The sequence below is a fragment of the Pteropus alecto genome, unplaced genomic scaffold (genome assembly GCF_000325575.1).
Source record: "Pteropus alecto unplaced genomic scaffold, ASM32557v1 scaffold86, whole genome shotgun sequence".
Taxonomy (NCBI): Eukaryota; Metazoa; Chordata; class Mammalia; order Chiroptera; family Pteropodidae; genus Pteropus; species Pteropus alecto.
In genome coordinates, this window is record NW_006442109.1 from 985,412 (window position 1) to 1,007,148 (window position 21,737).

The 21,737-nt window shown below is 35.7% G+C and overlaps 3 protein-coding genes across 11 annotated transcripts in view; 1 reads left to right on the forward strand and 2 right to left on the reverse strand.

Annotated features, from left to right (window-relative positions):
* KIAA0586 (KIAA0586 ortholog) overlaps nucleotides 1-3,717 on the reverse strand; it is an 84,382-nt gene extending 80,665 nt beyond the window's left edge. For 5 of the 8 annotated variants that reach the window (XM_025038761.1, XM_025038763.1, XM_025038762.1 and 2 more), the window contains exons 1-2: nucleotides 3,533-3,716; nucleotides 1,841-1,908 (exon numbers count right to left, since the gene is read on the reverse strand). In XM_025038761.1, coding sequence (XP_024894529.1) covers nucleotides 1,841-1,908; nucleotides 3,533-3,713 — 249 coding nt within the window. In that variant the 5' untranslated portion in view covers nucleotides 3,714-3,716. Of the gene's footprint in view, nucleotides 1-1,840; nucleotides 1,909-2,823; nucleotides 3,113-3,532 lie in introns of all 8 variants that reach the window. The other 3 variants (XM_015596061.2, XM_015596059.2, XM_025038764.1) reach the window with 2 other exon arrangements.
* A 76-nt stretch (nucleotides 3,718-3,793) lies between these two features.
* Nucleotides 3,794-13,499, forward strand: TIMM9 (translocase of inner mitochondrial membrane 9). Its single transcript, XM_006920137.3, has 6 exons — nucleotides 3,794-3,930; nucleotides 4,151-4,338; nucleotides 6,874-6,962; nucleotides 10,496-10,560; nucleotides 10,940-11,035; nucleotides 12,019-13,499. The coding sequence occupies exons 4-6, from the start codon at nucleotides 10,522-10,524 to the stop codon at nucleotides 12,151-12,153; spliced, it is 270 nt and encodes an 89-aa protein (XP_006920199.1). The 5' UTR covers nucleotides 3,794-3,930; nucleotides 4,151-4,338; nucleotides 6,874-6,962; nucleotides 10,496-10,521; the 3' UTR covers nucleotides 12,154-13,499.
* TOMM20L (translocase of outer mitochondrial membrane 20 like) overlaps nucleotides 12,488-21,737 on the reverse strand; it is a 9,846-nt gene continuing 596 nt past the window's right edge. The window contains exons 2-5 of one of the 2 annotated variants that reach the window (XM_015596111.2): nucleotides 21,634-21,677; nucleotides 16,977-17,058; nucleotides 13,598-13,740; nucleotides 12,488-12,660 (exon numbers count right to left, since the gene is read on the reverse strand). In XM_015596111.2, the coding sequence (XP_015451597.1) occupies nucleotides 12,607-12,660; nucleotides 13,598-13,740; nucleotides 16,977-17,058; nucleotides 21,634-21,677 (323 nt within the window). In that variant the 3' untranslated portion in view covers nucleotides 12,488-12,606. Of the gene's footprint in view, nucleotides 12,661-13,597; nucleotides 13,741-16,976; nucleotides 17,059-21,598; nucleotides 21,678-21,737 lie in introns of those variants that run through there. The other variant, XR_003042653.1, reaches the window with a different exon arrangement.

Here is a 21,737-nt window from a genome sequence, read left to right on the forward strand (position 1 = left end):
TAAAATGGCAAAGATTTTTTGTTTAATTTTAATGCTCCATATTGGTAAAGATGGAGAAATAAGTCCACTAATTCCACTCGTCACATTTTTAACAGTTAACACATCACTCTTTATTACACAAAAGGTACTTGTATTATGCACTTTACATATGATAAAAATGAAGCAAAAAGAGGTTAACTTGCCTAAGGTTATACAGCTGGTTAAGAGTCAAATCCAATGGAGAAAATATATATTAGTATAGTCTTTCCGGAGGCAATTTAGAAACATTTCAAAAGTATATATATCCTTTGATCTAATAATTTCACATCTAGAAATTAATTCTAAGGAAATGACCCAGGATGTTCACCAGAATGTTCATCACCTGGTTGTTTATATTATCAAAAATTAGAGGAAAAAACCTTAATGTCAAATGACAGAAATATGAACAAATAAACTATGGTACATACATACACTGAAATTCTATGAACCCATTAAAAGTTTCTAGAAAAAAAAATGACATGGAAAAATATCCTTAATACTATTTAGTTATAAAACAAAATATAATATTTCATAACATATATATACACAAAGAAAAAAATGTTAACAGTTGTTGATTTTAAGTTGTGGGATTTTTTTTCTTTTTGTATTTTTGTATTTTCTACAATGATTTTTAAGTTTTATTTTCTTTCTACACATGTGTAAGGATTAGCCCCAAATAGTTTGAAAAAGGACATCTTCTGATAGTATGGGAAAATAGGTATGAATAGAAGCAGATATAAATGTGAGCATATTAGGCACAAACTCCTTTAGTTTTCTCATTAAAAGTCAATCCACACTATAATCTTAGCACTCACTTATGAAACAAAAATATGATGCAAAGAGATTGCAGCTTTTGTTCATTGTACAATGAGAATGTACTAGGTTTGCTTCGCAGGCATATTTAACATTAGATAAATAAACACAAAATGAGCTGAGCCCATATTAAAGGTGATGGAATCCTGCCTGATCATCTTCACGACAATATCACCCATTTATCTTCAATTATATATTGTGTATCCATACATCTGGGAAATTATTTAGATAATAAAATTCAAATAGCATTAATCATTAAAAAGGGCCTGATCAAAAAACAAACAAAACACACCAATCCAAAGATGAGGCATTTACTCAGGGACCAAGTATAGCACATAATTATACATTTTTACTGTGAATTTTTGACAAAGTTGACAATAGTTTCAATTTAATTCTTAGTTTACCAGCTTTGATTTTCAAAATATTACATTGTGAAACTCTCTTCTTTATAGATCTGTCAAATTGACAACATGTAGGTACACATTATGATTAGTGGTCAAAGTCTAATTAGACTGCATGACCAAAACATTGTATTTGTCATAAATACTTTCAGTATTATAAATAAAAAGCTTAAGATAAAAATTTCATGTTTTTGTCTCTTAAAGACCCCTCAAAAAAAGAAACCCACAAAAGACCTCACAGTAGTTTGTATGATGTATAATCACCTCACTTTTTAAAAAAATTATGCTGTTACTGTTCCTTTACTTTTACATAATTCCCTGGTTTAGAATACCTTTTCCTTAGATAATAGCAGAGCGTTTTTTTTCAGTTTCAGTATTTCTATCAGTGGTCATTATCTTAAATAATGAATATTTTTTATTCTATGGAAGGCTTTTTTGTTAATGTCTCAAATACTACTTAAATCACAATTGTATGTCAAACATTTCTCTTGGTAAGTAAAATTTAAATAAAAACAGGATCTGCTGCTAATCAATCATAATTTAAGAACACACTACTTGATGATACTGAAGATTTTAACATGAGCATAATTAGGAATCCTTTTGCTTACAGTTTCTGACACAGTGGGATTTTCTAATGGAGGCTGGTGATAATTTCTAGCAGAAAAGTCTGATGAACCTAATAAAACAAAGAAAAGAAATCAATTTTAGCAATTTTCAAATCAGAACCTTACTTTTAGAAACTGTATAGGCATGATTCAAGAACTATAAACTCCATGTTAATGTAAGACCTAAATTGGAAGATACTTTTCATGCAAAAAACTTAAGAAAATGAAAGTTTTTACAACTGGCATTTTGGAAAATATGGGTCAGTACTAACAATCAAGTAAGATAAGTATAAAATGTTTTAAAATATATCATTACACTGTTGGCTCTGGACAAACTAGGTAGACTCATTTGCCACAAATAAAACATGTACATGGTATAAAAGCCTGATTAACAGTAGGCCTATAATTTGCTGTACCCAAAAGCAGCAGCATTACAAAAGCATTTTTTGTTTTTGTACATATATTCATTAACTTGATCCTTACAATGACCAGTGAATTGGGTAAAAGATATGTTATCTTCTTTTTCACTGAGCTCCAGACAGGTTATGTGAATTGGAACAAGGATGCCATCAAATGGCAGAAGTTGTGCTTTTCTTCTATGCCAAACTGGATAGCACAATCCAAATAGAATGTAGAACATTTGGTTAAAAGCCCTAGTAGTGAAAAATAAGCTCATCATACAAGTAAAGTGTGCCTATCACAGATGTGAACAAGAACATTTACAAACACGACACAAAGAGAAAACACAATAGGAAATGTTAAGTTTCATTCATTCTTTCTATTCCATAGTATTCGATGTAGACTGTGCCTGGACATTTTCCTAGGGAAAACGGTCAATTTTCAAACACCTGTACAAACTAGACACAGTTAACGTTTGTGAATTTAAACATTAAAAATCTTCTAAATTTTGAAACAAAAAACGAAATGGAAATAAAGACCTTTTATGAAAATGAAAACTGATTGAAAAACTATTTGGAATCACATACCACATAATGTTCCATTCAAGCTAGTTCCTGTTCTAACAGGAAGACGTTTGTTTGCAGATAACGCTGGAGGAACACAGGACAACTCATCTTTCAGCAAAGCCAAATTATCTGGCTGATTTGTAGAAATTACTTCACGAAGCCTCTTCGCTGGTATTTTAATAGTTTTTTTCTTTTTCGGGATAAACTCAGAGCCTTTCATATTACTGCTAACAAGTCCCACAGTTCTGAATTGAATAACTTCCTTCCGGGTCCATAAAACTTCAGAATAAAATCTTCACCGCTTTGAGGACTAGGAAGGGGGTGGAGTAAGAAGCGAGGAAATCAAGAGTATGATAAAGAAAACGTGAATTCCAAGTGATTTTGAAATATGCAGTCATCAGCTTTTAAATAAAACACTGTCTAAACAGACTATTCACGAAGCTAGAAATTTTAATTGTGGCATTTAATCCAGCAGAGACCAGAACACTATTTTTACCCATTAATCTCAGTCTATTAATTCACTATGCCAATGAATCTGAAAATGGGGATGACAAGAGAATGGACGCGTTAACAATAGTAACCATAGTAACAGCATTCCTCTCCCGCGCACCCCCAATCCGAGAGCTGGCAGTGCAAAACCTCAAACAGATATGGAGGCGGAGTTAAGATTTGTTGAAAAGAGAGAGACAAGCAGGTAAAACCGAAATGCTATATTTTTTAAATCACCCACATAAGAAGCTTAATCGTTTTCTTCGGCCAAAGCGTCTTACACACTCCTCCAGATGCAACCACCGAACACCTAAATTCACCCCGTCTGCAGAAAACCGGCCAATCCCGCAGGCACTGGTATAATCCGACAACAGCTTCAGTTGCCCGCGAGTCAATACCCACCTCCTTTTAAGCCCGCCCATGAGATAGGACACGCATGCGCGCCAAGAAAATGGTCCAACCAAAGAGCTAAATGCTCCCAGGTGCTCCTCCATTTCTTTCCGGGTGGAAACAAACTCCAAACACAAAAGGCTAAAACAGGTGTGATTATTTTTAATGCAGTACGTTGCCCCACAAGACTTAAATATTGAATAAAACCCGAGCGATTCATCGAAGATCTGCAGAGCTCCGACCTAACGGGTAATACTACTCGCATTTATTAGGAACTGTTTACAGTGTAGTTCCCGGAGACCGTTAGAGACGCGAATTAAGTAAATTAGCTTTACAAAACGTTTATACAGTTTCGTGTTATTGTTGGGGAGGAAGTCAGTAATCGAAAGCACTGTCTAAAGAGACAATCACAGAAAGTAATTCTCAGGGGATTTTAGAATTATATTATGATATCGACTTTTTTCTCTAGAGTTCCCCGCGTTATAACGAATCGGCGTTGAAGGATTTCAGGGCTATTTGACATTGCCGCTCCCACGTGTTCTCTTCCATCCAGCGGCTTTGGCACCCGCCGTGACCCCGACTCTCCGCCCCCGAACTCGACTGGCAGCGCAGCCCCCCAAGCCTGTGCTGTTCTCGGAAGCGAGAGCCTGTGCCTAAGTATGATGTCTTTTCTCTGCCCTCAGAATCCCGGGTTCCCGGGCGGGGGGGCGGCAGGCCACGCTCCGGAAAGGTGGCAGGTCTCTGAATGAGGCCGCCGCATATACGTGGGGCTATGGGGGGCTGCGGAGGGCAGTGCGTCATCTATCCCCAGAGCGGTTTTGGGACCTAGCGACCGTGTCACTGCGCAAGGGTCGTAATTTGAGGCACCCCCAAACTGGGTTTGCAAAGTCAGGGTCTTGTTCTGGGACAGTGAGTTAGACAAGGCATCCACGCTTTGACCTTGAGCTAACAGGCAGGAGACCCTCGGTTAACTGAAAAATCCTTTGTAGACACAATGTCAGGGCCAGTACCCCTTATCTGATATGCTCATTTTTGAAGACGAACTACTTAGACGTTTCCCTTTACGCATTACTACAGGCTTTAAAAAAAAGAAAAGAAAGCAAAAAATGTAATCTGATATAAAAGCTAAATAAATTTTATTTTTACATCCCATCTGTCAGCTTTCAGAGAAGAAATCCTAGAATTAAAAGGGAACTTAAGGTCTCAGCTTTGGATAACCTTTTAATTATTCCTTGCAAATTATTTCTTATTTCAGTTACATTGCCCTTTTTCATTACTGGGCTTTTAGGTACCTGCTTGTTCAAAATTTGTTTTAGAATATAGGTGAATTAAAAGATACAATGACAACGTCACAGGTGTAAGAGACTCCGGAGATGATTTAACGCTCTTTTTAGGTGTAACTTAAAGATGAAAGAAAAAGTAACTTTTCTCCTCTTAGGTCTCTTAAGGTGTGAGCATAGGCACTCATTACAACGAACAAATGACTTGATTTGGGTCTTACAACCCTTTTAATATATGTCAGAACTGGGGTCCAAACCCAAATAGTCTTGCCCCCTGTACTGTACTAGTACAGTACTAGTACTAGTACAGTACTAGTACAGTACTCACATGATCATCCTTTAGGTCTTGAAGCCAGCCTTTATACACAAAGGCAGTATGCAGTGATCTTTCAAAAGTATTTCTGTTCTGATTAATGATTGCCAGTTCATCAGACATAACTTCCTAAATCTGCTACAAATAATCTAAAGTTAAAGGGATATGTAGAATCCTATTAAAGAATCCTATTAAATTAAATTATATGTAGAATCCTATTAAATTATATCAACCAAACAAGTTCAGATCAGTTTAAACATCTGACCTATCAAAAGACACTGATAGCCCTGAAACAAAAAAATTCATGGCTCATGAGATTGTTTTCTTTTTTGTTATTGTTTTAATTGTTAACATTTTTACTTATTTGCTGTCTCCCACTCTCTATACATATATACATTTTTTTTTTTTTTTTTTTTGCTGAACCATTTGCAAGTAAGTTGCAGACCTCAAACCCTAATTCTTCAGGATGTATCTCAAGAACAATCTATTACATAGCAGGATAAGATTATCACACCTAAAATGATAACACATTCAGATCTCTTCTCCAATTACCCCAAAAATGTCTTTTTAATTCAAAAATGTTTCTTTTTTGATTCAGGATCCAAAGTTCACACATTGTGTTTAGTTGTCATGACTCTTTAGTCTCCTAACTAGAACAGCTAGCTCTCTGTCCCTTTTGATTTTTAAAAGACCAGTCTAATCTTACAACTTGCTCTATATTGTGGATTTTCTTAATTATTTCCTCATGATCAGAGTCAGATCACACATTTTTGGCAAAAACACATAGGTAATGCTATGCTGTCTGTGTCTATTGTGTTTATAATGCTAGGTATAATCACTTGGTTAAGATGATGACTGCTAAATCTTTCCAATATAAAAAGATAGTTTTCCTTTTGTGATAAGTAACATATGGAGATGCTTTGAGATCATGGATATATTGTTTTCCCAACAACCTACCATTCAGTGGTTTTATGATCCATTCAGGTCCTTGCCTCAATCACAAGATTACCAATTACCAGTACCAGTCATGCAGGTACTAGGCTGCTGATAGAGGCCACGTACATCAGAAGAATCATTTACTGTAAACTAAATTTGAACAGAATTATAAATTTGGCTCCAGACGTGGTACAAATCTATACACGATTCTTTAAAAAATGGAGGACATCACATCCTGGTTAGTCTGTTTATTTTTAATATTCAGAAATTTCTGGGAATTGTCCTTGTGATATTCACCTGAACATACTTACTACCTGGAAAGATAAAGAGATTATGTATTTTTAATATATATAATAGCATAGCATGCTAAGGATTTGTAACCTCAGAATAGATTGAGGGAACTAATTTCACTTATTGAAAAGGAAGAGGTTTTTTTCTTTTTTCTTTTTCCTTATTGAGATATAATTGACACACGACATTGTTTCAAGTGTACAACATGGTTCCATATTTGTATATATTGCAAAATGGTCACCGCAGTACATCTAAGGAAGAGGCTTTTTAAAAAATGATTTAGCCAACAGAAGTTTAGATTTCATCGACTAGACTATTACAGCTTATAGGGGCCTCCACCACACAGTCATTTGTAATCCCCTCATTTTTCAGGTAAGAAATCAGGCCTCACTGGGGACAATCAAGCAAAGGTTGGACAACTGCTTTTCCAGAACAGAAAAGAAACTCATGCATCAGAAAAGGTTTGAGCTTGATGACTGATACGATCTCCCTTTACTCTTAAGTTCTCTGGTTTTATGATATATTTTCTTTGGCACAAAAATAACGGCATTGCTATAATCATTCCCAAGATCTAAGCCAGGGATTTTGGAATTCTTATCCGTTCCATTCTATCTCCAGGTTTCAGGGATGTAATCAGAAGGTAACCTCTGGTTCAATGTTTGCCTCTACGATAACAAACATTTGATGTAATATCTGGAAAACTAAGACCAAATAAAAGGGCAGCCGTATTGCTGCTACCTGTTCTCACCATCAGGTGGTTTGCTTGGCTGTTGGCGTTTGTCAGTCAGCATAATTTATGACTAAATAACTACAAGGTAGAATGCTGAAAGACTTAGAAGACACCAACTAGCAAATAAATTTGCAAATCATTTATTTAAGTAATCATCTTCAATATTTTCTAGGAACAGTTGCCTACAATTATGTATACCATAAACTTGATACAGGCATACCTCAGAGATATTGCAGGTTCAGTTCCAGACCACTGCAATAGAGTCAGTCTTTTTGCTGGTAGAGAGTCTTGCCTTCAATTTGTAAAACAACTCAACGTCTGTGAAGCACAATAAAGCAAACCATAATGAAATGAGGTATGCCAAAAAAAAAAAAAAAATGAGGTATGCCCGTATTGATGACTACAGAGAAGAGCTTTAAAATTTAGGAAGACTTAAGAAAATTGCTGTTAAGTTTGGTTATAGGTTTGGGAAGATATATGAACAATAAAATTTATAATTGAATAATTCTAGAGAAAAGGAAACCACAATGTTAACATAGTGGTCTTTGAGTAGTAGAGCTATTTCTCTTATTTTCCAAATTCTCAAGAAATAGATTATATTATTTTTATGATAAACTTTATTTCATTTTTAAGGAGGAGCTATATACTATTAAGGACTGTATATTAAAAAACAATAAAATTATTTTAAATAAAAAAATTCATACTAATACTATTGAGACGCTCATCTGCGTCTTGTCAAATAACAACCATCATTTGTCACTGAGTTGTATATTAAGAGGCAAGTGGGATAGATTCAGCTCAGTGTTACAGTCTAAAGCTTACAGAACAGTCAAAGATTTCATACTTTCTGCCTCTGACCTCTGTTCGAAAAAGTTATATGAATTTTAACCTGAAATAAAAGGATAGCAATAGAGAAAAAACAGATTTTGGCATTAGAATTAGCAAACATGTAAATTTCTAAGACATTATAAGTAAGGAAATCAGATCTGTTTTCTTTTTTAATGTGAGCTGTAAAAAGTCCAGTTTGCTGCATGCCCTCCTGAAGTACAGCAGGTATACTGTACAGCTCAGTGATTCAAAAGGTTAGGGTTTCATGGCTGCCCTTTTGTGCTTTCAGCTAGAGCCTGTTGGTAAACTAAGTTCCTTAATGCGTGTTTTATTGCCCTTGTATTTTTTCTACAAAACAATGGGTTTCATTTAATACCTATTTTCACAAAAGTTATCTTACCACTTCTGGGATCTTTTCGGGCTGTTTTCTGAATAGGAAGCCAAAAGAACTCTAGTTCTGAACGTTTGCTAACACTTATGGTAATGCATCTTGTTCTTTGGCAGGGATTAGAAAGCTAGACAGCTTCATTGTATTCTTTTTTATTAAGCTTTTTATTTGATATTATTTAGATTTGTATGCAGTTGTAAGAAAAAAATAAAGAGATCCCTAGTGCCATCTACTCAGTTTTCCACAATGGTAACATCTTAAAAAACTACAGTACAATATTGCAAGCAGGGTAATGATATTGATACAGTCAGGATACAGAACATTTGTTACAAAATTCTCTCATGTTGCCTTTTTATAGCAACACCCTTTTCCCTCCTACCCCTACTCCTACTTAACCCCTGGCAAGCATTAATATGTTCTCTATTTCTACCTGTGTTCAAGAAACACAGTATGTGACCTTTTGGGATGGCTTTTTCACTCCATGTAATTCTTCAGAGATTCATCCAGGCTATTGTGTGTCTTAATACCTCATTCCTTTTTATTGCTGAGTAGTATTCAGGTATGGTGTACCAGTTTGACCATTCACCAATTTAAGAACATCTGCATTGTTTCCAGTTTTTTTACTGTTATGAATAAAGTTTATAAACATTCACGTGCAGGTTTTTGTGTGAACATAACTTTTCACTTCTCTGTGATAAATGGCCAGGAATGCAATTGCTGGGTCATATGTTATATATTTAATTTTTTAAGACACTGCTTTACCAGAGTGACTATCTGTTTTTACATTACCACTAGGAATGTCAGAGTGATCCAGTTTTCCACATCCTCACTAGCATTTGGTACTGTCACTATATATTTTTTAATTTAGCCATTCTAATAAGTGTGTAACACTCTAGCATTGTGGTTTTGTTTGCCTAACAGGGTAATAATATAGAACATCTTTTTATGTGCCTATTTGCCATCTGTACTTTCTCTTACGTAAAATGCCTTCTAATGTCATTTGCCATTTTCTAATTGGATTGTGTTTTTATTGTTGAATTTTGAGACTTTCTAGTTACTAGTTCTTTGTCAGCTATGTAGTCTGCTTTTGATGTCAGGTCTAAGAACTCTTTGTCCCAAATGTTCATTTTGAATTAATTTTTGTATATGTTGAAAGACTGAGTTTGAGGTTACATTTTTTGCTTATGGATGTACCATTTGTTAAAAAGCTTATCCTGCCTTCACCTTAATTGCTTTTGCATGTTTATCAAAAATCAGCTGGGCACATTTGTGTGATTTTATTTCTGAGTTCTCTATTTTGTTCTGTTGTGTCTGCCGTTCCACTAAAACCACATAGTATTGGTCACTGAGCTATATAATATAGTCTTGAAATCAGGTAGATTAATTCCTCCCACTTTATTCTTCTTTCAAATTTGTTTTAGCTATTCTAGTCCCTTTACTTTCCATATAAATTTAAAAATAATCTTGTTTGTATTTTCAATTAACCTTACTGGAATTTTAATAGGAATTGCATTAAGCCTATCTATCAGCTTTGGGAAAATTGACAATCCTTACTATGTTCAGTCGTCTAATCCATGAATGTTTTCCAATCCATAATCTGTCTCTCCATATATTTAGGTCTTGGACTGCTTTCATCAGCATTTTGTAGTTTACAGCATATAAGTACTATACATGCTTTGTTAAGTTTAGCCCTATATCTTACTTTTTTTTTTTTTTTTTGAGTGATTGTAAATGGTAATGGTTTTTTACAAGGTAGCAAAGCAAATTGCCTTAAACCTGGAGATTTAGATAGACAGGGTCTTTGGGTCCCATAGCTAGCAGTAAAATTTTTAATTCTAAATTTTCTGGTTCTTTGTTATCATTAATGACGTGGTTAGATATTTATAATTATATACATGGTTAGATACTTATAAAATATGAACAGTAATTTCAGATAGACTTGTGTCAGTTCTATTTCATAAACTTTTCTAGTTTTGATTACCTAACTCTTCAGCTAGCCTAAAAACATTCGTTTACAGATTGACAGACTTTTTAAATTTTTAAAACAGGTGACTAATAGACGTACCAAAAGAATATGGCTGCACAAATGCCAGAGTCTGATCAGATAAAACAGGTAAGGCTTTATAATTAAGGAAAAAGCAGTTTGCAAAAACTTAAAGGCACTTACTGGATGAAACCATATCAATCAGCAATCTCACAAAATAACTGTTTGTATTTCATTCCCCAAAATTGGTATTAAATAACAAAGCACATTTATTTTTCAGATAATGTGACAGATAATGCAGGAAAGAATAAATGTTTAATGAGAAAATTTCACTATATTTTATAGATCATATTACATAGATCATATTATACCCATTTAAGTTAGCAAAAGAACTTTTGATTTCTAGTATTACAGGATATTTTGCCTAAATAAAAAACATCAGTAATTAGTTTCAAAACATTTTTATTTTAAAAACCAAATATTAAAGAACTTTCTGATGTGTTTGTAGTTTAAGGAATTTCTTGGAACCTACAATAAACTTACAGAAACTTGTTTTTTGGACTGTGTTAAAGACTTCACAACAAGAGAAGTAAAACCTGAAGAGGTAAGAAAATTCTAAAAATTCTCTTAAGCTCATCATAAACAATATCAATGGGATCCTCCTAAGCATTTTGCTTGCTCCTAGTTATTACAGGAATTTCAGCTACCTTTTATGTTCCATTGCTTGGAGAAACTGAAGCAGCCACAGACATTGAGTTTAACAATGACAAATTTAATATATGACAGTCACATTGAACCAAGGCAGACTTTTTAGAAAAGATGCCTAGGGCTTGCTGAGTTATTGTACCATAGTAAATACTACTAATTAGCTTTCAGTCAAGATGTCCTGGCTAGAGGAACCTGACATGGCTTTTCTATCTGATCTTGAGAACTCAGGTTAACTTTGGGAAAAGCAGAGCTTGAATTTTAGTGGCTTATTTTACATAGGTGTTTTCTGAAAATCCAGTCCTTTTGGAAATCATAACTTTCAATACCACCAAACCTTTATATATTGGCTCGAAGTGACATAACTTCTTCCAGTGAAAGATACTGATGGACATTCATGCCAAGAGTTCAACACATAACCAGCAATGAATAAGTACTTATTAAATAAATGACAAAGTTTGATAGCTGCTAAATGTAATACTCTTCTTGGTAAAAAGTAAAAGGTTGAGAATTAATGTTAAGAATGGAGTTTCCCATTAACAAGGAACAAACTTGCTACTGGGTCTACATTTTAACAATCAGAATAAAGGGATGGGAATGTGGGCTTTCAGTTAATATTAAGACATATCTGCAGAAAATCTAGTCCAGCTGGCAGGGGCTTACTTGCCATTGTTCTTAGTGCCTGCAAACTCATAGGCATTCAAAATGTTTTAGTTCTTGTATTAACAGTTGAAAGCTATGGTCACTTGGAACTCATTAATACCATTTAATTCTCAGATATAGTCAAAGAGAAAAAGTACCTACTGGTCGTTCTTTTAGAATATATGCATTTTTTTAAATTAAGATTTTTGTGTTGCCTCTTTGATCTTTTTTTATTTCTAGACCACCTGTTCAGAACATTGCTTACAGAAATATTTAAAAATGACACAAAGAATATCCATGAGATTTCAGGAATATCATATTCAGCAGAACGAAGCCTTGGCAGCCAAAGCAGGGCTCCTTGGCCAACCACGATAGAGCAGTCCCGATGGATGGACTTTCCATGAAAGATTGCCAACAGCTGTCGCACTGGAAATGAGGATTCATCTGATAGAATCCCCTGAAAAGCAGTATCCACCATGTTAAACCATCTGTCATGACTGTTTGGCAAATGGAAACCACTGGAGAAACAAAATTGCTGTTTACCAGGAATAATCAAAATAGAAGGTCTTATTGTTCAATGAAAATAGTAAGATACAACATTTGTTGAGGCCTTAAGATTCAGCAGCTTAGTCACTTGATTAGAAAAATAAACCATTGTTTCTTCAATTGTGACTGTTAATTTTAAAGCAAAATATGTGTTCAATCATGTATGAGATAGAAAAAATTTTTATTACTAAAAGTAAAATAAATGGAAGTATCACTGAGCAGTTGTTTATACTATATAGTACCATAGTATTCTGACTGGACTGTGGATACGTTGAAATATTTTCAATCAGGATCATCCTCCAAGCATTCCTGTTCATTCATGTCTGCCTCAAATTGCTGGTAAATACATAAAATAGTTACTTGCTGATCATTTCAATGCACGATCATTTTCTTGCCTCCCTTCTTGTGTCAGGGTGGGCATTACACATTTTCATATATTTCAGGAAACAACCCATCTGAAACTAGCATGAGAATGTTTAAGAGTTGATTGCTATGCTCTAGTGGAGTGTGTTGTTTTGTGTTTTGTTCAAAAGCTGAGAATCAACATGAATGATTCTGAGTCGGACCAATAATACAGTGTATTCTCAGTGGTGACATGTGATCTGTGTAATAAACTGAACCAAAGGTAAAGTAATGTCTTATGACTAAATGGATCTGAAAACAAATCCAAGCATTTTCATAAATTCTAGTTGATGCATAAGCATATCAAGCAGTTTGATAAATGTAAATGGAATAATACCTATAAATAAACTAGCTGACGAATGGATTTCATTTGATACCAACCTAAACTTGTACCTAAGAGAATACTAATTATCCCATAGGTTTAAACTTACCAAAGTGATTTCTATGTTTTGACATATTAATGGAAAGTAGAAGTGTTCTACTTTGGTAGTTTGCTGTTCTTTATATTACATCTAATTTTTAAGCATTAGGTCTTTTAATTAACAATACTATTTAACTTAAAGGCCTCTGTTGACATTACAATCAATAACTGTGATATCTTTGAACGTAAAAAGACAAAATATTAACAATGCTATCCTTTAAATCAAACTTGAAAAATGTATAATACGTTACAAAACATACAATTCATTATGGTCAAAGAACATGAAAGAATTGGCTTGTTTTATCTTAAGGTCAGAAAAGCAAACAAAAATAAAGAGATTTTACTCATTTAACTTTGGGCCATTCACACACACACTTTGCTATTTCTAAGTAATCAAGCCTAACATGGTTATTTATTCTTTTCATTTTACAAAAATAAATATGTGCTTACCTGGCAAATAAGGGGAATTTTTTGCAACAGCATCTCAAATACCTTGGGAGGGAGAGTGTGTTTAAAAACCTTCAGAAGTTCCTGTGGTTGTCCACACACTAAAAGAGCATTGCTGAGATGTTCAACCCCCATTCTGTGCTCTCCTGAAACAATAAGTTCAGAGCAAAATTTTAAAGTTCTACGAATTACCAAAACACCAAGAATTAAAACTTAAAAAGCATATCAAGCTAAAGACTACATAAACAAGTCTCAAAGTGTAGAAAAGGGAGGGGAAATCTTGAACTGCTGAGTAGATTCACTGTGGTCAGCTGAAATGTGACTATATGACCTAAATTACAGTAAGTGTACCCTCACTGTTTTAAAGTTTTCTTGTTTTGGAAATGTCCATGCTCTGCAATTTGGGTATGTGGGTGGGAGGGTGGGCTGTACTGAGTCTTTTTAAAGGTTGTGTTCTGTTATTGACATGAGGTAGGTTATCTTTACATGTGTGACTGATAAATTATAGATGAAACATCTGGCTAAATGACACTTTTTAAAAATAGGTTTTATTGTCAGAGTTGAAACAATTTAGTGTGACATGAACTATAGATCCAGGAAAAGAAAATAAGAGATTTATAAACTTTGATTTCTAAAGTTTTAAAATGAGTTTTAGGATGATTGGCTGTAAAGTAATTAAGGATGAAAATCTGTGAAGAGTGGAAATTAATCAGAATTTCTGTTTAATTTAGAACATGGAATAATTTAGTCTCACTCTCGCTTTAGGAAACAAGCAAAGATCAGTAAAATTAAGGTTTCAGAGCTAATGTCAGAATTAGTCACAGAAACTAATCTGAACCTTGAGACTACATTGTGCTGCCTCTTTTCGAGTGTTACATAATAACAAGTTTTAATATAACTAGGTAGGAAATAAAATATATTTCTCTACATTTAAATATAATATTAGATTCTTAAGAACAAATGAATTTTCCATTTGTTGGTTGAAATACATGGCCCTATGAAGACAGGGGCATGGTGGACCAAAGAAATGCTTTCCAAAGATTTGTATTAAACTGAAAAACTAGGAGAAAGACATGACCTAACTTAGATACATAGATGAAGGAAGCCTTGTCAATATGATGTAGGTTTTAAGACAAAGGTTTATGTCTATAGACACCTAATTTTATGTTTTCAACATAAGAAATTTTCATTGCTGAGTTCCTGTTTAAATGCCTAACTTTTCTTAGGCATTGAAAGAAGCTATTTCTTAGACGAAATACTTACTAAAAGGTTTATTTTAATAAAATTACAGATATGTAGAAATGGTATATTAAGTCAAAAAACTTTGTATTGAACCTTTTAAAGAAAAAAAATATAATAATGCCTGCTCTTAAGTTGATGGAGCTAATGTGATACAAAACCAGTAATCAACAGAGTCAATTAAATCATCCAATAAATTCAATCAAATCAGCTAATTAGAAATTTCAATCAAAATTATTGGCTCTATGGTCCCATATCAGCATAATTACAATTGAGATGATTACAAAACTATACTACCTGAGAGCAAAGTAATGAAAATTGGTGTCAGCAGCAGAAGGGAGTGGAGAAAATTGAAAAAGATTGCAGAAAACCAGGTGAAAAATTATTGCATTAGAATACTGGTTCTCAATGTAGGATTTGTATTGTAACAACCTAGGGAGGTTTAAAAAATACTGATACTTCTTGGGTCCCACCCCCAGAGATTCTGATTTAATTCGTTTGGAGTTTGGTGGGGATTTAAAGACTAAGCAACCAAGATTGAGAATTGCATTATAAATAAAATACAGTAGAAGTACATAACCCTTAAAGAGCTAATTAATCAGTTTAAAGATTCACAGAAATAATGTTAACATGTTTGAGAAGGAAAAGCTTAAAGCCACAAATTTGCAATTTTTTAAATCATCTCAAGATCTGTAACATTTATCCCAAGTCTAAACTAATACATGATAGCTCTTAAACAGTGAATAAAAATACAGTGTAATAAAGTTTTTTCTTTTAATATTCAGAAATTTCCATATTTATACTATTGTAATTCAATAAATGTTAAAGCTGAAAAGATTCTGTTTTAATTGTCCCTATCTCTAGGGACTACCCATATCTCTGGATTAATCCAGATTTTATGAGGCCCTAGTTTATATAATTTGGGGGTTCCTGTTTAAGAAAAAGAATATAAAATTATGAATACGAAATTGGTAGGACCCCTCCCAGTGCCTTCAAAGAGGCCTGTGTAAATGAAGGTCCTTAAAGGTTATACTTGTGTAACCTTGTGTATACTTGTGTAAAGGTTATTACCTTGTGTAAAATCACTCCTGTTTATATCATTTAAGTTCTAACTTCATTTTGTCATTAATATTTAACAGATTTTACTCCACTTATAAAAATACCTAAAAGATTAGTAAAGAATAAAATGCTAAAATTTCAAATTATGATTAATGTGCAATGATTATGAATGCTGCAATATTAATTTCTCAAAAACTTTATCATAGTATTCAGCCACTGAATATAGTAAAAAATTTGGGTATTGCTATGATCTGGACTTGCTCTTTGTTTTTATAAATCCTGGAGGATGCTACCCTCTTAAATGCAGGCTGAAAAGCAAAATCTTTTGTAAAAGGACAATAAAAAGAAAAACAGGTACAGATACTGTGATATGCAAAGGAATTTGCAATGCTTGAAAAAAGATACATAAATGGGTGTAATTTTCATTTATCCAGTAACATCATTTATCCCTTACATAAAAAGCCTCAAAAAATTTTTTTACTTTACAAGGTTTAACATCAAAATAAAAACATGATTATTACATACATACTTATATAATACCGATATTATCTACCATCATTTTACCTGACAATATTGTGAAGTTTTCTCAAATCTATCTGGAATTAGATGGGGAGAAATTATAATTCAAAATACAGGTCAGGACCCTTAAATGCAAAATAGCTCCTACAGGCATCACTATATTAGATCAATAATGGTCATTCGAAATAATTTTATCAAAAAGTATTTTATTAAGAATAAGAAGGCAGGAAATTTTTTTTTTTACATTTTGATTCATGCAAATAGTCATTTGTAAAATTCATTTACTTAGAATTTTACCTGACAGTAAGGGGGGTGTTCTTGTATCTGGCTTTGCTTCTCCATCTGCCCACTTTCAAGACTGAAACATAAACTGGAACACTATAACCACTGGAGCTGGGCAGTGTGATGGAGTGAAAATGCTAGGACAGTTTCTCTTTAAACTGAAGCAAGTGGGTTAACACACCTAGCTAGTAAAATCATTTGACATACAAGTAACAATCAATGAATATTCTTAAACATAAATTATCACTAACAACTGCTTACAGAAGAATGTTTATATTCTTACCTCTAGATAACCAAAGTTCTCCCATTTGTACCTCTTGCAGAAAAAGTTCTTGCAATTTTTCATTTTTTGCTGGATCCCACAACTAAAAGATTCACAAAATATTTAACAATAAGTAATGAATGTAAGGGATTTGGTTACTGATCAAAATTATTTAATTTTTACTTTAAAAAGCACATTTTGAACCTAGTCTCGAAATCCAAAGCATGACTAATTCAGTTGTTCTTTATAATATTTAAACCCATTTCTTAAAATGGAGTTCAGTTTCAGGCAATAAAAAATACATGGCATAGTCAAGTTAGGTTATAGTGCTTGTAATAACTCATCTGTATTTTACTCAGCTAAGTCTACAAAGCAGAAGTCCTACTGTAGTTAACTATAACAAAGGTAGCTTTTTATGTTGCAAAACTATTTTTTTGCCTGGGATATTAACATCGTTTGTTGATTTGGGCACAGGGTATGGTGGGGGTTGGCAGGGCAGTAGGTGTTGTTCAGAAGGCTGCTATCGTTTGCTGCAGCCTGCTTCATGAAGGTGAAAGGTCACAGGATGCCAGCATCACTGGTACCATGGACAGGGCTAGTCTTTAAAGGTAGAGTGGGCAACCTCTAGCCCAAAATATTAACTATGAACTCCACTGCCAGTCACTTCAGCTTTAGTCTGTTACATCTGGGGGGTGGAGTAGGGGGGGAGGAGGTGCACTGAGTTTGTTTTCCCATTTTTAAAATGGAATAAATCTGGGAATGGGATCATATTCTAAGCTTTTATTGGCAAACGTCCTAATGTTTGCTAACCACCACAAGTTTCGTTTGACAGATATTTAGTGAGCACTAGTGAGAGCAGTTCACTCCAGGAAAAGCTAAAAAGGGAAGGAGACCAAGTCCTCTGTGCCCATCCCCAAGGAACCCAGAGTCCAACGAAGGGAAAGAACAAGAATGCATAAGGTTAATAACACATTAACAATGAAGCCTAATGTCCTCTATACAGGGACAGTAAATCTATTTGGGGAATCAGAAAAAGTGTCTCAGAAAAAAGATAGCATTTGAGATGTGAAGAAGCTCAGTGAAAGTCTGACGAAGCAATGCAAAATTGCAGGCAAAAAAAATCAAGTGATCTTTATTCAGCTGGATTATGAGAGGGTGAATGTAGCAACAATTATAATTACCAATTACTGAAGGCCAGCTATGGGCTAGGAACTTTACATATATTATTTCCAACCCTTAGAAAAATAAGGTTGTCAATACAGAATGCACCCATGGAAGGCTGTGGTACCAAGCTAAGAGAGTTGGTCTTTCACCTGCAGAGTAGGGAGCTACTACAAAGAGTTCCACATTCAGAGCTGCAGTTTAGAAGGTATTTACTCTGACGGTATAAGAGAGGCAGGGAGACAAGCTAGGAAATTATTATAATAGCCTAGGTAAAAGGTATTACCTATTCAAGCCTGAAGTAGTGTGGAAGCAGTGGAAATAAAAAGAAAATAAGATATGAGGTAGAGCATAGAAAAACAAGAATTGGGGACTGACTGTGGAGGATGGAGTCAATATTTAAGTAAAAGGGTCACAGTATCAGGGTCACAGTGTCATGAGAAAATCGGAGGAGGTGCAGTGGCAATGGATGAGATGATAGATTTATTTATGAACATGCTAAGATGAGATGCCAATAAAGCATCTAGGAAATAGGCTAGTAGATGAAATTCGGGACCCTGGGTCTAGAGCAGTACACTTGAGATCACTTGTAGAAAAGGGAAAGACTTTCAGGGGGATGAGGGAACAGTGCCGAATCTGAGTGCAGTGTTTCACAAAGAATCAGTTGAAGGAGTCATTAGAACTGCAGTTTCTTGGGCTCCACCCAGACCTACTGAATCAATCTCTAAGAGCAGGGCCAAGGAATCTGCATTATTAACAAGCTCCTCAGGTGATTCTGAGAAATTCGAAAGCCTGAGAATCCTGCCCCATAGCCCCTGGTTTACCCCTGACCTTTCAAATCAGAACTTCTGGCACCTACTCTATATTTTAACAAACCCCACAGATAAATCTAACACAGATGGTCCATGAACCATACTTAGGAAAACAAAAAAAGGCCTGTGGGAAGAGAGATCCTAGAAGATGTGAGAAGAGACATCTCTCTGTGCCTTGCTTTACTCGTCTATAAAATTAGAAGACTAGAGTTTTCATGGGGATTAGATAAAAGAACATTTGAAAAATCCTACTCCTGCCTCTTCCTCATTTGAAATAATTCAGATCTTCATTATTTCCCAGCTGGACTGCCACTGACTGATTTTCCTGTCTTCTTCAACTTCCCTCCTCCACCCTATCCTCCAAAAAAAAAAATGCATTCGTTCTCTTAAATAAAGTCACCATCATTATCTACCACAATAGAAAAATATCCAAACTTTCCAGTTTGGCATTCAAAGCTCTCCACAATAAGATATCAAACTACCGCTTAGCTATCTCTCTACCACAACACTCTTTAAATATTAGAATATCATGGTCTGTGCCTCTGTACAAACTGTTTTCCTCTGCCTACTAGGCACTAAAGAGACAATGGAGAGTAAAAAACAAAAACAAAAAAACAAAAAATGCCTTCACAGAGTTTACTCTAAAAAAGAATAGCATTAATCAAATAATCGCATATACTATATAACTACAAGCACAGATAAGAGCAATGGAGGAGGGGGAAGTGGAGCCAAACCAGGCTCTGCTCCTGTCAGGTGCCAGTCCTTGGCCTGTTAGGAACCGGGCCACACAGCAGGAAGTGAGCAGCAGACTAGCGAACGAAGCTTCATCTCTATTTGCAGCCACTCCCCACAGCTAGCATCACTGCCTCAGCTCCACCTCAGATCATCAGGCATTAGATTCTCATAGAAGCACCAGTCCCTGGCGCCAAAATGGTTGGGGACCGCTGCTCTAAGTGACTCCATCTTGAAACCCCAGAAATCTCTTTGACTCCTGCCTCTCCATGACATTTTAATCCATCAGCATGAACTATCTATTCTTCTTCGACAATTTATCGCACATCTCTCATCACCAGTTATCAGTGACAGCACTGCAGTTCGGGACTTTTATGACCTCTCACCTGTACAGCTGCAATAGCTTGTCCTTTCCTCCAGTCTACCCAGCACACAGCGAGCTGCCTGATCAGTCTAACCTAAAACATTTTTTTTCTTTCCTTCTTTTTAAAAAATGCCTGCTCAAAAATGGTCAGTAATTCCCCCATTGAATCTGAATTCCTTATCATGGACTCAAAGGCTTACCTAATGCAACTTCTACTTTGCTCTCCAACCTTAACTCCCCACATGATTCCTTTGTCAAAGTGATCTACCGAATGGGCCTGGCAGATCCCCCACTTTGCACATTTACGTACAGTGCAGTTCCCTCTGTCCTGAACGTTGTCTTCCCTGAAACCATGACCCACATTTAACACATCCTTCTAGGCTTAATTCGGTGCCACCTCTCCTCCAAAGTCTTCTGTGAAGCACTCCATGTTTCAAAAACAGCCACTGCAATATTTCCAGTCCCACCTGCACTTCTAGGACCTTGCCTCCCCTATGGAGAGGTGGAGTCTATTTCCTCTCCCCTTGAAACTGAGCAGGCCACAACACTGCAGAAGTGGCCAGCGTGAGCACACATGCACACATGTGCACACACACAAACACAAATACATACTTGCCCCTTTGGACCCAACCACATGCCACATGGAGAGGGCATGAGTAGGTGTTCTAGCCAACAGTCCCAGCTAAGTGGACAGCCATCATCAACTGCCCCACATGTAAGGGAGGGAGCCCTTCAGATGACCCAGCTACTAGCTCTGGAGTCAACCTGACTGAAGTTGAGTGCATCAGAAAGAGCTAACCCCACCCAGCCCTGCTCAAATTGCAAATTCAAAAGCAAAAGAGATACTGTTTTAAGCCACTATGCTTAAAGCAGCAATAGGTAAGTAGAACAACCTCCATGATAATGCTGACCTGAAATGATCTGCCTCCTCTAAGCTCTTGTTACATGGGGGTTATTCTTCCCTTATTGCTAACCTCTGCCACAGCTAGGATGATCTTCACACATAGGAGGCTTTCAAGTAGGTGTTGGCCGACCAACTGAATAAATGAACGTTAAGACTTAATTCTTCCAGAAAATTCATAGAAGAACCAAAGAACTCTCTGTAGTACTTTTAGAGCCAATGTGAGTTAAGTTGGGCCCATCATCAAGATAGATGACTGTGGCTGATATCTTTAAAAATGATTAACCAAATTTCTCTTTGGAGTAAAAGAGGATATGTTCTGCTTCTGAACTAGAAGAAAGGCCCTAAAGGACAGAAGTGGGCGGTGTAGGAGCACTGCCATGGGCCATCGTGGCCGGGCCTGGGTGTTTAAGTGTTTGGCGCTTCTCTGGTAGGGGAAAGACTCCTTTGCCTTCTTTCAATTAAAAGAAGCGCCTGTTCTACAGTATTTATTGTATGGCTGCCTTTTCATAACCCCAGATGGTTTTCCTTTCTTCCCTTTTGTAAGCGACATTAAAAACTATACCTGGACAGAACGAACATAAGCGGGGCAAGGGCAGGTGCTCAGACGCGCCTGCTCAGGAGCGGGCCAGGAGCCCCGAGCCCGATCGCAATGGGCGGGGAGGTTACTCACTATAACGCCACCTCGGCGTCGCTAAAGCACTTCACCTGGGCGCACGGTCTCTCAGCCTTTTGCTGCTGAGCTCTCCTTTCTGCAAACACAGAGTAGCACGTGCTGGTTAGGAGCCATCCCGACGCCGGCCTCGCCCAGT